Here is a 16748-nt window from a genome sequence, read left to right on the forward strand (position 1 = left end):
GAAAGGGAATTTATTCCTCTTTAAGATGGCATATTGCACTATGCAATATCTTCTACAGTTTTTGTCAGATATAACCAAAACTTACCCCTTACCCCAAAATTTAACATTGCAAATTACAGTAAAACTCAAATTCTACCAATTTTTTAGCTAGGCATAATAAAATATGCATTGCTTTGTCTGAAATCTGTTTTATTTGATACAGGGACATGTCAAAAATATGAAATAGACTTTTAACAGAAAAAATATTGGGAATCTACAGCTGTAACAGATATTTTGAAGGGTACCACAAATAACAAAATAACAGTGTTGCAGATTTGCATGCATTTTTGTTAAAAACTGCCTTCCTATAAGTTATTTGCTGAGCTTGTTTTTGAATATAACCTGGCTTGTTAGGTATCATTAGAAAGATAATTTACTAATCTTTAGAATGACATATTGTTACATGCAATATCTTATGTAGTTTACATGATATATAACCAAAACTTACCCCATACCCCAAAGTTAACATTGAAAATTTCAGTCATAGCTAAAACCAAATTCTACCATTTTTTTAGCTTGACACAAAAAATCTGGCCGTTTTTGCTATGAAATCTATTTTATTTGGTACAGGGACATGTCAGAAATATGATATAAACTTTTAACAGAAAAAATATTAGGACTCTACAGCTGTAGCGGTCATATTTTGAAGGGTACTGCAAAATATTAGTGTTGCAGATTTGCATGCATTTTTGTCATCTGTTGAGTCTGTTTTTGAATATAACCTGGTTTGTTAGGTATCATTAGAAAGATAATTTACTAATCTTTAGAATGACATATTGTAACATGCAATATCTTCTATAGTTTTCATGAAATATGACCAAAACTTACCCCATACCCCAAAATTTTCATTGAAAATTGCAGTCATAGCTAAAATCAAATTCTACCATTTTCTTTACCTAGACATATAAAATCAGGCATTTATTTGTATGAAATCTATTTCATTCGGTAATGGGTCATGTCAAAAATATAAAATAGACTTTTAACAGAAAAAGATTGGAATTCTGTTGTTGTAACAGTGAGATTTTGAAGGGTGCAGGAAAATCTCAGTATTCCTGACTTGTGTGCATTTTTGTTGAATCTATCGTCTTTTAAGTCATCTGCTGAGCTTCTTATAGAATATAATGTAAGTTGTTAGGTATCATTAGTAAGATTATTTACTAGTCTTTAAAATGACATATTGTAACATGCAATATCTTGTACAGATTTTTATGAAATATGACCAAAACATACCCCATACCCCAAAATTTACATCGAAAACTACTGTCATAGCTAATGTCAAATTCAAGCAATTTTTTACGCAGACATAAAAAATTAGACAATTTTTTGTATGAAATTTGTTTTATTTTGTACTTTGCCATATCAGAAATATGAAATGAACTTTTAACAGAAAAAATATTGGGATTCTATAGCTGTAACAGCTGTATTTTTAAGGGTACAGCAAAATCTCAGTATTCCTGATTCGCATGCGTTTTTGTTAAATCTGTCATCTTATAAGTCGTCTACTAAGCTTGTTATTGATTATAACTGGGTTTGTTTAGTATCATTGAAAAGGTAATTGAATATTCTTTACAATGACATATTGTAACAGGCAATATCTTGTATATTTTTCATGGAATATGACCAAAACGTACCCCATACCCCAAGGTTTATATTGAAAGTACTGTCATAGATAACGTGATCAAATTCCGTGAATTTTTAGCTAGACATGATAAAAATAGCTCTGTGTCGGTATTAACCCTTTTCCTGCCAAGTCGGTGAAAATCCGCTTGAAATTCGGTGTAGCCAGAATCTAAGCACTGGTGACCGTTATTCTCCCAACCCGGTGGAAATCGGGCCCTTTTTGGGTACCCCCTTTCCTGCCAAGTCGACGGCACTACGTTTTGCTATCCCCTGTGCGTTTAGGGGTCATCCGAGGAGAGGTTTTCTGACAAGGAACGCCTTTTCCCCTCGAAATGGGTTCGCAGGGAGTCGATAGACAGGGAAAGGTGCAGAAACCTGTCCGCCAGTCCCCCACACCCGAGGGGGGGCTTGGTTTTTTTACCGCTTTTTAGCGGACTTGGCAGGATAGCATGGTGACGTTTTCTGGCGGAGTTGGACGTACTTGGCTGCCTGGCACTATAGAGATTGCTGCCGAACTTGACCAACTCGGCAATGCTAATCTAGAAGGCTACCTCTTGCAAACGACTTGGCAGATATGCCGATGGTGCGAGACAAAAGTCACTTATTCAGTTGTGCGTGACTGAAAATGAGAACGTATTTTTGACGGGACGGCTCGACTTGTTCCTTTGATGGAACGGATATGAACGACTCGGAAATACCACTACAAACTGGTGTCCGACGTACTAAGCTGGGCTTCAGCTCTGCAAGTTCAAGCCAGGCAACGTCCTTCACCGCCTTGGCCGTGCCATTCAATGGACGTAGCTTTGGATTTTTAGTACTTTGTGCCCTGTGGGCACAAGGTACTAATGTGATGGCGCGGCCCAATACGGCCAACATAGTGGGCCGTAAGCTGTGGACGCAGGTATCTCAGAAACGCTTCAGTACCTTTTTCTTAAATTTGGTCTGGTGGTCACTTGGGCATGTATCTCAGACGGTCTTTTTTCTTTTTTTGATTGAATCATTTTAAAGTCACTTTTTTAGCTTTTTTCTGAAAACCACTATTTTCACTTTTTCCTCAAAACCACTGATTTGATTATTGTGATGTTTGGCATGGGTGTTCGTATAGTTGAAATACCGTCAGAAATGTTCAAAATTTGGTGATACATGCCTTACATTATTTTTAAACAATATTTTTATCCAATTTATTTTATATTTACTTGATTTTGCCTCACTTTCGCTAAAGCTGCCGTCTGCGCATGCGCACAACTGTAGGACAAAATCTGAGTTGAAGAATCGAAACGGACGCCATCTTGTTTCTCGGTTTTGGCACATATTTTACATTGTGAACGTTTCACTGTGTATTTCAACATGTTCTATAGTTATGAAGTTGACGGTGATGCACTTTTGCAGCTGTCGTGTATTTTTTGGTACGAAAGGCGCCTTTGATCGACTGAAGAATGATGGCCTCCGTAGGCGATAAACACTGGTACTGGAAGGCATATCATTATCAGTTCTACTGAGGAAGTAATCCACTGGCCCGTATAGGTCAGGGGCTCACTTAGGGGAGAACCACTTGATTTCTGGGGGGGGGGGTATGGAGGATTTCGAGGAAAAAAAATTGTCACCAGGTGAAATAAAAGAAAAAAATTGAGCCTGTAATGGCTTGAGAAAAAAATATTCTCATAACAGACAGAAATAAAAAAGGAATTGTCACAATGCTGTTGAAATGAGCAAAATTTTGGAAACTTCATTCTCATGTATTCTTTGCTGGCATGCTGCCAAAGGCACGCAAATGTTTTTACCACAAGTAATTCTTATGTGTTTTTTTTTCCAGCACTTATGATATAAGCATTCACTACTGTACACCTCGGTGCACTTGATGTTTTCCTTCCCTTTTCTGACCCAAGAAATCATGTTTCAGGATTTCTGTTGCAATATCTCAATGGTATAGGCAATATCTAGATGGGACTATTTGACTTCTCTAAATCGTGAAAATTTAAAACACAAGATAGGAGTCAATAAACTAGTGTTAAAACCAATACATTATTCTCTCAATATAAATATGTTAGAAAGATTACAAGTTGACAATGAAAATTGAGGAACAACAAATGTAATGAAATACAATGTGTGAGCCTTGTTTCTCTGACCACAAAAGATAACATCTCCCCTGAGAATCTCCCCTGAGAACTTAAAAGGAATTGACTGTTTTAAAGAAAAGCAGGTATAGTACTGATCACAGTTGATTTGCCAAAAAAGTGTTCTATAATTTAAAGTTGTATATATAATAGACTTTCCATTTTGTTTGTCATTTGTTGGAATGTAAAATGAATAAATAAAAACATCCTGTGATATGTGAAACACTGGCTTAAATTTGAAAAATTGCACTGCTACTCCATTTGAAAAAAAAAATTGATGCAGGTCTGACTGTAGAAATAAAAAAATGCTGTCTCTCTAACAAAAAAAAGTTCCCATACCCACTTCCTGCATACCCCCCCCCCCCCGAAATCAAATGGGTCTCCCCTTAATATGCGCATGCGCACATAACAAGTTAGCGTTGTTTTTCAAGGACTGCCATCATGTTTGTCGGTCAGTTGCAGATTTTGACGTTTTAAAGGTTTTAGCGTATATTTGATTGCTGTCATGTATTTTTTGGCACGAACCTCTCCTTCGATAGACTGAAGAATGATGGCCTCCGTACTCCAAAGTACCGGCGAATCCATTGCTTTTAAATTAATAGCGAGGCAATCCCACCGGCGGCCCATACTAATAGCTGGGTGAGAGCGAGGGAATGCTCTATCCTTCTACCTCCGGCCTCCATGTCATAACAAACTAGCGTCTTTTTATGTTGATATACTGTCCTTTCGACACAGCGATAACTTTTAGTTTTCTGTTGCTTATTTTGGGTAATTTCGACAGTTGTGCATTGATTTTGACATCATCTTTTACTTAATAACCGTCGATGTCGGCAACTCTCTCGCTAGCCCTGCGTACGATGCTGTGTGTTAGGAACGCACACAGGGAATGCACTGCGTACACTGCGTACGTACGCAGGGCTAGCGAGAGAGTTGCCGACATCGACGGTTATTTACGAAAAGTGAATAAAAGACTGGCATTTTTGGAAGCGATCGAGTAGCTGAGGTGGGCAGGGATACGACTTGGGCCCAAGAACGCTGAATTTCGGCAGTAATTTGGCTTTTTACGTCAAGTCCAAAAGTGGATTTGAAGTCACCGACCCTACGTACGGGTCTTTGCAGGGCTGTGGTGAGCGGGGCGAATAGCTGTAGCGGAACACACAGCATCGTACGCAGGGCTAAATCCGACATGGTAATTTGGCATGATCATCAGATCATACATGATTCGAGATTGCACTTTAGCAAGGTCACGATAACTAATGTTGTTTGTTTCACTGTCGTTTAATACCTATATTTCCACTAAAAGACCATTAGAATTTCCTCCTGGCTACTTTGAAATCGTGCACTGGCATGCATGTAGTTGTCAACATCACTATGCTTTAATGTACAGTAGACTCTCATACTATGAATATATCGACTGTCACTGCATGTGTGCAAATCACTCCATATCATATCAAAAAATGTAGTATTGCGACGTTTGAGCTGCCAGAAGCTAGAATTTACAGTTTACGAGAAAGTTATCTTACATGTAAAACTCAGTTCTACTATGAACAAAATGCAAGCTATGTTGTATAACTATCGTGAATCGCATAATATTTTGTACCTATCACCGTGTCAGAAAATCAGAAGGAAACAACCAGTCAGACAAACTGTGGTCAGGATGATACTGTCCAATTTTAATATTTGTCTCTCGGCACACACCAGATACTCATGACTGTAAAACAACATTTCCATATAATTGTATATTCAGTTTTTATATTTAGTTTGCTTTTCACCATATTGTATGTCCTTCCCTGCACTACATAATTCAAAATTAAATATTGTTTTTGGCCTATACATACTTGAGGGATAAGCTTATTTAGTCTCATACATTAAAGATGCACTGTTGACCTACAGAGTCCAAACTTTTTATCATTGTATTGTAGATAGGTGTACACTCCAAATACTAAGTACAAGTGTGGTGAGTGTAACAAGCAAATGTTTTTTAGTCAATGGTTCATATCAAGGTTGTTGATACTTAGAATCCACACTTGAACTTATGCTGGACCGGTAACCAACCAGTTCAAATAACTTTCATTTATGTCAAAACAATTTGACTTTTTGCCAAATTTCACATTTATGGCAATTAATAAACAGTAAGGAGGTACAAAGGACGTCGGTGCCCCCGGGCCCCATGTTTATTTATTCCATCGTCCGAAGTATTGGCTCTGGTTTGCAGGCAAACGTATCCTCTTGCCGACGCATTAGTAACTACGTACGCTGTTTGCGTACAGAGAATTCAAAAGGTGACATAAGGTCAATATGCTACGGGGATACCGCCTGCAGTTAGCAGGGACTGCTTTTGTTATGCAAACCAGCTAGCAGTACAATATGGCTGCCAGGCATGTAGACACGTCGATGGCTAGAACAATGGAAGCATATTGCGTTGCACCCGTGCATCGCAAAAGTGAACTGAAGACTTGGGTGTAGTGACTGGTTATCACTGGTTAGCTGCAGCCCAAGCCATGTCGGTACAAACCCGTACCTGACTGAGGACCACTCGATTAAGTCAGTAATGAACGGTAACACTCGTAAGCCAACTCCCAACTGAGCTGGCTAAACTACGTTGAGCTGTGCTTCATAGTTTCATATTTGTGACATACTTTTTTAACAAAAACACAGATTTCATAGATTGCATACAAGCATTGCCTTTGGTATATAAAGTTAATAAATTGTAAAAAAAGGTAGAGTTTCAGATTTGCAGTAATTTGCTGTGTAAACCTTGGGGTATGGGGTAAGTTTTGGTCCTATTTCATGAAACCTAAACACTAATTACAAAACTTTAATTAATATGCAAATGAGTTGTTAATTACTTGACACTGCTCAATGCTTCATGGGACAATTACATATCCATCAGATCAACATTTGTAGTACGTTATATTTAATTTAATGCAGTAATTTTAGAGTAATTTCACTAATTACAAAGTTCATTAAATATGCAAATAATACCTATATTAACTTGACACTGTTCAATGATTCATAGCACAATTAAATATTTATCAAATCAATATCTGTAGCACATTTCACAAAATTTGGTGCCGTAATTTCAGAGTTATATACCTAATTACAAAGTTTATTAAATATGCAAATGGACCTTACAACACAGTTAGACATCTGTCACATCAGTATATGCAGCAGTTTTCATCACATTTGATGCAGTTATTTCAGAGTTATATGACTAATTATAAAACTTCATGAAATATGCAAATGAGCTAATTATTAACTTGACACTGTTCAATGCTTCTCAGTACAATTGGATAATTATCAGATCAACATCTGTAGCAAGTTTCATCAAATTTAACGCTGTAATTTTGGCATAATATCACTAATTACAAAGTTTATTAAATATGCAAATAAACCCTTAATTAACTTCTAACAAGTAAATGTTCTACACCACAATTAGATATCTGTCGGATCAGTATCTGCAACAGATTTCATCACATTTGGTGCAGTTATTTTGGAGTTATATCACTAATTACAAAACTTCATAAAACATGCAAATGAGCTATTTGTTAGCTTGACACTGCCAAATGCTTCTCAGTACAATTAGATATTTATCAAAACAATATCTGTACCCAATTTAAAAGACTTGGGTGCCGTAATTTCAGAGTTATATACCTAATTACAAAGTTCATTAGATATGCAAATGAACCCTTAATTAATTTCACCCTTCTGAATGCTTTACAATACAGTTAGATATCAGTCGGATCAGTATCTGCAGCAGATTTCATCACATTTGGTGAAGTTATATCGGAGTTATATGACTAATTACAAAACTTCATAAAATATGCAAATGACCTATTTATTAACTTGACACTGCCCAATGCTTCTAAGTATAATTAGATATATATATGAGCAATATTTGTTGCAAGTATCATCAAGTTTGGTGCAGAAATTTCAGAGTTATCTCACTAATAACAAAAGTTCATTAAATATGTAAATGAGAATGTAATTGACATGACACTCACAGTATCATCATAATGTTCTGAGATTGTCATCTGTGAAAAGTTTCATGAAATTTTGTGCAGTATTTCTTGATATATGTCTACACTGTCATTACCGTCTCCATAGGGAAACTATTGTACGGAAAAAAACGATATTGCATAACTTCATTAATATGCAAGCCACACTAACCAAAATCTAATCAGTTCTTGCAAGTAGCATATGGTACCTGTGTACCAAATCTGACTTGAATCCGTTCAGGAGTTTTTGAGTTATCGTGTAAACAGACAGACAGACACAGACACACACACACACACACACACACACACACACACGGACAGACAGACAGACATCGCTATGACAATAGCCCACGTGTTTACACACGTGGGCTAAAAATAGAGTGAAATGAATATTGCACAAAAGAAAACTTTCTGGATTTTTCATTACGTATTCAAAATGGCGACCTCATATATGCAAAAATATTCAACACAATGCTTCATTTTCCTGGTTATACTCGTACATGTATCAAACCATATTTTGACTGCAATACACATTACAAGAATAATGAAGGCATTGTAAATAATCATACAAGGGAATCAATGAACCACCAGAATAACCTTTCTCACTATATATTCAACATGGCGACCTTTATAAAGTATGAACACTTGAATGTGAAACATTTTTGTTTTCCTCAACGCATCAAAGTCCGGGTCACTGGCCAAAATTTGGTAAAAGTGAAACACATTCAGAAACGACCTCGATAAAAGTCTGCAAATCACAGAACATCAACTCAACAGGAATTTCAAAATTAAAGAAATGTCAGAAATTTTCTATCATATCACAACTCACTATCAACTGACAAACTTTGCATATGCAGCTGTCCACAGACATCACAGAGAGGAGATGAACATTGTAAAATGTGACCAATAAAGATGATTATTTTCAAATGCATTGCCTCAGAGTTTGTCCTGATTACTGCAAGTTTATAGTGTACGTTCATAGTGTACTGTTATTGCTGTTCATCGCCAGTATTCTACCAAGGAATGGTACTTTTTATAACAGTCTCCTTTGATACAAAGGTGAACTTTACAGTCATTGCAGTAATAGTTGGATCTGCGGACATGGGGTTTCTTTGGACGTTCTGCAAGTGGTAGGTGCCCATGTTCCCTCTTATATTGTCGATTTGCTTTCTCAGCACATATACGACAGTCAGTATTAGTCGAATGATAGACTGGTAGGTGACGACCAGTGACAATGAGACGTGAGGAGGGATTTGCTGCTGGCCTTCCAATGTGGGAGGTTGTACGCCAATTGCCAATCAGCTGCAACACAAGATCTTTCCGAAATTTCAATCGAGTGTGTGGTTCTTTGTTGGGCACTACATGCGGACGGAAGATATCCTCTAGAACATAACAGTTAGCAATTACTGTTTGGACCTCATGCCAGAATAGTCGGCGGTAGTTGCGGAAAGTCTTCCTGAGGCTGCGGTAGTACCCTACATTCTGGTCGAAGAGGTCCACAGCTCCCATATATTGATTGTAGTCCTTCAACAGGGGTGGGCAAGGAACATTTAGAACTCCAGATGATGAACGACGTTGCACAGTGGTTATTTCTGTAGCTGCTGTAGGTGGATGGACAGGTGAGTGGATTGTGGAAAGAAAGTATACAGCCTTGCTGTCGAACCAAGATTGGAACAGTACTGGTCCACTCATTTTCCATGTTGTGGTACCTCTAGTCAGCTGACGCAATTCACGTTTTGTCTTTATTAGCTCAGTCTCTTTGATATACTTTCTGTTTGACCACACTGTTCCACAGGCGTAAGTGTTGACATCATACAGCTTCAAACACAGTGGTACTGAAGTATAGTAGTTGTCAGTGTACAGGTGGTGTCCCTTATTATGATACTACGGTGGCCCAAAACTACCTGTTCTCCGCATTTAAAGTCTGCGTCGCATTCAATTGTTTTTCTCTCACATATGTCTCCGCAGTCAAAGTCTGCGTCGCATTCAATTGTTTTTCTCTCACATATGTGTCCGCATTCAAAGTCTGCGTCGCATTCAATTTTTTTTCTCTCACATATGTCTCCGCATTCAAACTCTACGTCGCATTCAATGTTTTTTTATCTCACATATGTCTTCGCATTCAAAGTCTGCGTCGCATTCAATGTTTTTTCTCTCACATAATTTTATGTGTCCGCATTCAAAGTCTGCGTCGCATTCAATTGTTCCTCTCTCACACATGTGTCCGCATTCAAAGTCTGCGTCGCATTCAATGGTTTCTTTCTCACATATGTCTCCGCATTCAAAGTCTGCGTTGCATTCAATTGTTTCTCTCCTAGATGGGCGTCGCAGTCAGTGATTTTGTCTCCAACACATGAGGGCGCTGGCAAGTTTTTTGAGCGTGACCCTTGCTCTATGACCCATGATTGCATCCGGGAAAAGTATCACTCTTTCAGTGTTCGTGATCGCGAAAAGCCCATTGATTTCGAAGGTAAGTGACAAAGTTATTCATTGTATTGTAAGTTTATGGGGTTAATGATCTTGCCACTGTCTAGCCCTGGATGTATTGGCAGTTGTGGGACGGGCTGCCGTTTTACATTCGGACGCTCATGTGGGACCCATAGGATACGTCCATACTGGTGAGCAGCGTACCCCCTTGGCTAGATCATTAACCCCATAAGCTTACAATACAATGAATAACTTTGTCACTTACCTTCAAAAATGAGCTTTTCGCGATCACGAACACCAAAGGAGTGATACTTTTTCCGGATACAATCATTGGTCATGGAGCGAGGGTCATGCTCACCAAAACTTGCCAGCGCCTTCATGTGTTGGTGACAAAATCATTGACTGTGACGCCCATCAACAGGCGGCCCGATCACTATTAATAAAGCTTATTATCGAGTTTTTCTGAGTTTTCTCTGTAACTGTCAGTCCCTCTCCTTTTCTTCATGCTCAGACTGATCGTAGTAAATGAAATAAATGACTATATAGCCTAACCTAGCCTCTTGACTCTTTATTTATTTTACACCCAATTACAAGGACGTTTATCTCTCATGTACACACATCTTGTAATTAATTAGTCAACATGACTAATTATGCTAATCCGTGGACTTATCAAGCTTGGTCAACATTGGAAAGATAGAGATGTAAATGAAAAAGGAGCTTTAGTAACCTTTCCTATCTTTCGCGATGTTCACTAACCTATAAAATCCCTGATAAGTCCACGGCTTAGCATAATTAGTCATGTTGACTAATTAATTACAAGATGTGTGTACATGAGAGATAAACGTCCTTGTAATTGGGTGTAAAATAAATAAAGAGTCAAGAGGCTAGGTTAGGCTATAAAGTAATTTCTTTTTATTTACTACAATCAGTCAGAGCGTGAAGAAAGGGAGAAGAACTGATAGAGAAAACTGAGAAAAACTAAATAATAAGCTTATTAATAGTGTTTGGGCCACCTGTGGTCCATCTAGGAGAGAAACAATTGACTGCGACGCAGACTTTGAATGCGGACACATATGTGAGAGAGAAACAATTGAATGCGACGCAGACTTTGAATGCGGAGACATAAAATTATGTGAGAGAAAAACAATTGAATGCGACGCAGACTTTGAATGCGAAGACATATGTGAGAGAAAAAACATTAAATGCGACGCAGACTTTGAATGCGGAGACATATGTGAGAGAAAAACAATTGAATGCGACGCAGACTTTGAATGCGGAGACACATGTGAGAGAGAAACAATTGAATGCGACGCAGACTTTGAATGCGGACACACATGTGAGAGAGAAATAATTGAATGCGACGCAGACTGTGAATGCGGACACACATGTGAGAGAGAAATAATTGAATGCGACGCTGACTTTGAATGTGGACACATATGTGAGAGAAAAAAAATTGAATGCGACGCAGACTTTGAATGCGGACACATATGTGAGAGAAAAACAATTGAATGCGACGCAGACTTTGAATGCGGAGACATAAAATTATGTGAGAGAAAAACAATTGAATGCGACACAGACTTTAAATGCGGAGACATATGTGAGAGAAAAACAATTGAATGCGACGAGGACTTTGAATGCGGAGAACAGGTAGTTTTGGGCCACCGTATGATACCCTTGTATTAGCTTCGAGACAACGGCTTCTGATGCAGACTGTCCAACAGGGACCTCCTGTTCGTCATCACATTTACCTAGGTATATTATTGATCTCAGTACATACCCAGTTTCGCTTTCTGCCGGCACCCACTTCTTGATACCGTATCTCACTGGTTTGTTTTTGATAAACTGTTTATATGACACCCTTCCCATGCATGGTACCATACACTCATCAATACTGAGTTCTCTCTTTGGCTTGTACAGTTCTGCATACTTTGGCACAATCAGATCAAGAAATCTTCTCACTTTGTACAGTTTGTCAGTATTATCAGGACCTTGTGCTGCATCATTTGAAAAATGCAGATACATGTATCTGTACAGTTGCAGAAATCTATCTCGTTTCATCACAACAGAGAAATTTGTTTCAAACACAAAGCTGTCAAGTTTCCAGTACATTTTCAAGGACGGTAGTTTCATAATGCCAGTAGCCAGCAACAAACCTATGAATGCTTTCATCTCAGGTTTAGTCACTTCACTCCAAGCTCCCTTTGCTCCTTCCTGTATTTTTCTCTCAGCATTACGATTTGTTTCAGTCACCAGAAGGTCCCACACTTCGTCAGTAAAAAACATCTAAAAATACTCAGTTGCTTCACTGTGTTCTGTCAGATTGAATGTGGGACCACAGTTTTCACTGTCAAAGTCGATAAACTCACGTTCTTTTTCTTCTTCAAACCATACAATGTTTGCATCATCTTGACGCTCGACGGCAGCTGCATTGCTCACACGTCTGTTACCAGGGGTTCGACGACCGCGTCCCGGTTGTTGGGCACGGGAATTCCCACGATTGCTACGCGGTCTTCCCCTTCCTCGACGTCCTGAACCACGAAAATTTCTATGAAAACGTTGAGTCGCTTAATTTATTTCATCGGCAGTAAATCCAGGAAACTCATCTCCGCTAGAGTCCGACTCGAAAATATCAAGCAGGCGTTGCAATTCTTCGTCATCGATTTCTGTTGGATCGTTCACTTCCTGCACACTTACATTTGCAAGGTCACGTAAAACTGTACGTGTTGTTGATGCTTGAGGTGGAAGCCATGTGGCTGTACCTTCATCCTCGCTGCCGTCACTGGCTGAATCACACATTTCATGATAATCCATCGAGTTTACACGGCGCTGGGATCTCCTTCTTTCAAAACTGGCGGCCATATTGAAAATTTAAAAGTCCTTTCAAAAATCACGAACTTTTTGACCCGATCGACAATAAACCTCTATGCACAGGTCGCCATGTTGTATATCAATAGAAAGGCCTTGGGAAATGCCATGTGTTGGTAATACCGTAACCCCCCTATAGGGACAATTGAAAGAATGACATCACATTTACTGGGGAAGCCCCTGGAGGTCAAAGGTTACACCGATATATCGGGTACCCGGCCTGAAAGGGTTAAATATGCAAATTACGATTTGGATGAAGTAAAAATGCTTAATGACTTTCAATAATGTTAAATCATAGTATCTTCAATATGGATACCAAGTTTCATCAATTTTGATTGAGTACATTCAGATGTATATCCCTAATTAGGAAAGTTCATGAAATATGCAAATTGACAATTATCTTTAATGTCACCCCTTAATATCTTTCACAGCTGATATATCTTGATGTGATCAACATTTGTAGCAAATCTCATCAAATTGTGTGCAGTCATTCTCAATATATATCCGTTTTTTCTAAAATCATTAATTATGCAAATGAGCAAAAAGTAAGCCAGCCACACCCACTAAAAACTAATCAGTTCTTGCCATTTGCAAACTGAATCTATGCACCAGATTTGATTCTGATCTGATGAGCCGTTTTTGAGATATTGAGTACACAGACAGATAGACAGACAGACAGACAGACAGACAGACAGACAGACAGACACACACAGACACACAGACAAACAGACATCGCTGCGACATATGCTCACGTGTGTCAACACGTGAGCAAAAAATTCGCTGGAAAAGTTGCGATCTTCTCAACTCTTCAATGTTGCGATGTCATAAAAAATTTCACTTGCAAGGAGGTTAAACCACGTTCAGGTTATGTAGGCCGTGGAAGCCATTGCTTTGGGAACAATATTTCTCAGTGAGCATCAAATAATGCATATGTAAATATTTTGGTATGTTTCAGGATAATTTTGCATAAAATATGCAGAATTTTGAGTTACCTGAACCTCTGGACAGGAGACGTAAATTTTCAGGGTAACACGCAAAGTAACTTACGAGAGGTTCTGACTGACTTTGCAGGTGTGGAAGTGATAGGCCTGGTAGGATAGGGAATTTACAACATGTAAACATGCATCAGAACATGTTGGAATTTTCCCAGTACTCAAGGCATATGGTAATTCATCCAGAGTTCCCTACAAGAGATTTTGAGGGGCCGGCCACCCATTTTTAAGCAATATATTCATATGTTAATAACCCTACAAAAGCATACATTTTCATAACAAAGAGAATATGGAAACTACTGTTATGTAAATTACGCCACCCATATGTTTTTCAAAGCAGTGGAGAACACTCATCATATTGCTGGAGATATCTAACATTCGCAGATTAGTAAAGCGGTAAAACAAGGAAGAGATAGAATGTTTAGTATTTTGCTTGCAAGTCAGCATTTGAAACCCCAGCAACAAAATGATTCATCTTTTACACAAAATGAAAATATCTTGAATGATGGCACCGCACATTTTGCATACATTTGTATTATGGTATATTGATTGACGAATTTATATTTACCTTATATAAGCTGTTGAGAAATTCCTCAGAATCAGTGCTCGTTGAGGGCGCTGCATCCATTTCATTTGCAGATGGGGTTTCACTACTTTCTGAAGATTTATCATGAGAATCACATACATGTCCATTACAATTCGCTTCTCCATTTAATGTAATACTAGTTTTAGGATTCGAACGCACCAAGATCTGTACTATTTCATTAAGTCCTACATTATAGTCAAAGAGGGAATGGCCATCTTCCAGCTGAAAGAAAAACAATATAAATAAATGTTTAAATTGGAAGGCCAAAAAAACCAGTCACAAATAGTGATATGCACAAACCAAGATGACAATGACTATAGTCCGGCACACAAAAAAATCTCTCACATTATGATACTTTTACTATATACCATGGAAAATGGCTTTCCAGTTTGTAAGTTTTCTCCAAGATATATTGAAAAAGTACAAGCAATTCAAACAGATATCAGAGGCATACATGTATATCACTGCCACCATCAAGAAAATCTTAGTTGGTCATTATATAGAATGCAGAGTTCGTGGCCTTTTCAACTTATCTGTATTACTAATACTACGTATCCAGCAGTGTTCTCCCCAGGCCGTTTAACAGGATCGGCCCCGATCCTTTATTTTTGTCGCCCGATCCTTTATTTTTGTCGCCCTATCCTTTATTTTTTTGCCCGATCCTTTATTTTTCATGCTAATCCTGTTTCATGTCAGCTAATACTCTTTTAAAATGTGGCTGAAGTCTTTGTTTCTCGGCAGCGATTTTATCACTTTTATTTCAGCGAGCGTATCAAGTGTGAAATGGTTCTAATGTGGCGATAACACGATGTACCAGATGATTAAAAGGTTTATTCCATCGCCAAAATGTGTGAAATGGTTAGACTGTTCTCCTTTCATGTCGATGCTTTAGGTGTTTTACACACAATGAGGCAGGGTTATTTGGTGCAAAGCACCCAGTGTTGCGCTTGTCTGTGCCGAGGAGAATAAATGGGCCGCCCGTAGTGCAAATGAACATCGGCTAAGGTGGATGAAACTTAAATTCAAAAAGCATGAAATGTGTTACGCTGCCAATCGTACACACAACGGCCATTTTATATAACGGACATGGAGTATACTCAACGAAATGCTCAGTGTTGCATCTTTGCGAACAAACACTCAGTCAAAGCATCTATACTATAGGCAACTTATTGAACTGCTGTTGCCACCAATGTCTTGCACTGGCAAGGATCCAAAGGTCAAGAAAAGTGATTTTGATCAGAAGTGGCTGAAATCGTACGATTGGTTGAGACAAATATCAGATGCAAAAATGTATGGTGCCGCATGTTCACATCATTGCGTGTCCAAATTACCCATTTCGAGATCTGTGTACGACAACATGAAGGGGAAGCCATGTGTGTCACCTCGTGTCACGCACTCGTAACTTGCATGGATTCGTTCGATTGACTTTGAGAAACAATTGCACTTGATCCAGTTTCAAAACCCATGACCCGTTTTACAATATTCAAGCATCATGAAATGAAATAAAAAGGAACTGCATGAGCTAAAATAATCATTCGTGTGATCATCTGAATACAGCAGCTATGTACGTACGGTTAGGGTATACAATATAGATTCAAAGGTCGCGTGTGTTCAAGTGTGCTCCACACAATGCATGGGGGCTGACGCCGCGCTGTTGTCGAAGTAGAAGTCGATACAATTTCAAATCTTGTTCTTGAAAATACCCGGTATCAAATATGCAAATTAGCAATTAATTGATGCAATACTGACTATATTGCTATCACAGCTCTGTGTGACAATCATCTTTAAAAAGTTTCATCAAATTTAGTGCAGTCGCTCTAGAAATTGAGCTCTTTTCAAAAAGTCATTGTCAATGACATAGTTCCTGCTTTTTTAATAAAATATGCGTCTAACAGCAATACTAGATCAGATCACAGGAACAATCGACGTGCGTATATGTATGACATAAGGGGTAATCCTTGTACCAAGTTTGAATGAACTTGCTCCAGGCATCTCCGAGATATCTGCGTGAACGGACAGACAGATACACAGACATGACCAAACCTATAAGTCCCCCTGGACGGTGTTGGTCGGAACTCAAAATCTCCAGCGGTTGGGAGGGGTAAAC

At 38.5% G+C, this 16748-nt stretch overlaps 1 protein-coding gene across 1 annotated transcript in view; it reads right to left on the reverse strand.

Moving 5' to 3' along the window:
* LOC139139381 (E3 ubiquitin-protein ligase UHRF1-like) overlaps positions 1-16748 on the reverse strand; it is a 187516-nt gene that overhangs the window by 152379 nt on the left and 18389 nt on the right. Inside the window, exon 2 of the mRNA XM_070708281.1 lies at positions 14624-14863. Within this exon, the coding sequence (XP_070564382.1) occupies positions 14624-14863 (240 nt within the window). The remainder of the gene's footprint in view (positions 1-14623; positions 14864-16748) is intronic.

This window comes from Ptychodera flava, chromosome 8 (assembly GCF_041260155.1).
Source record: "Ptychodera flava strain L36383 chromosome 8, AS_Pfla_20210202, whole genome shotgun sequence".
Lineage (NCBI taxonomy): Eukaryota > Metazoa > Hemichordata > Enteropneusta > Ptychoderidae > Ptychodera > Ptychodera flava.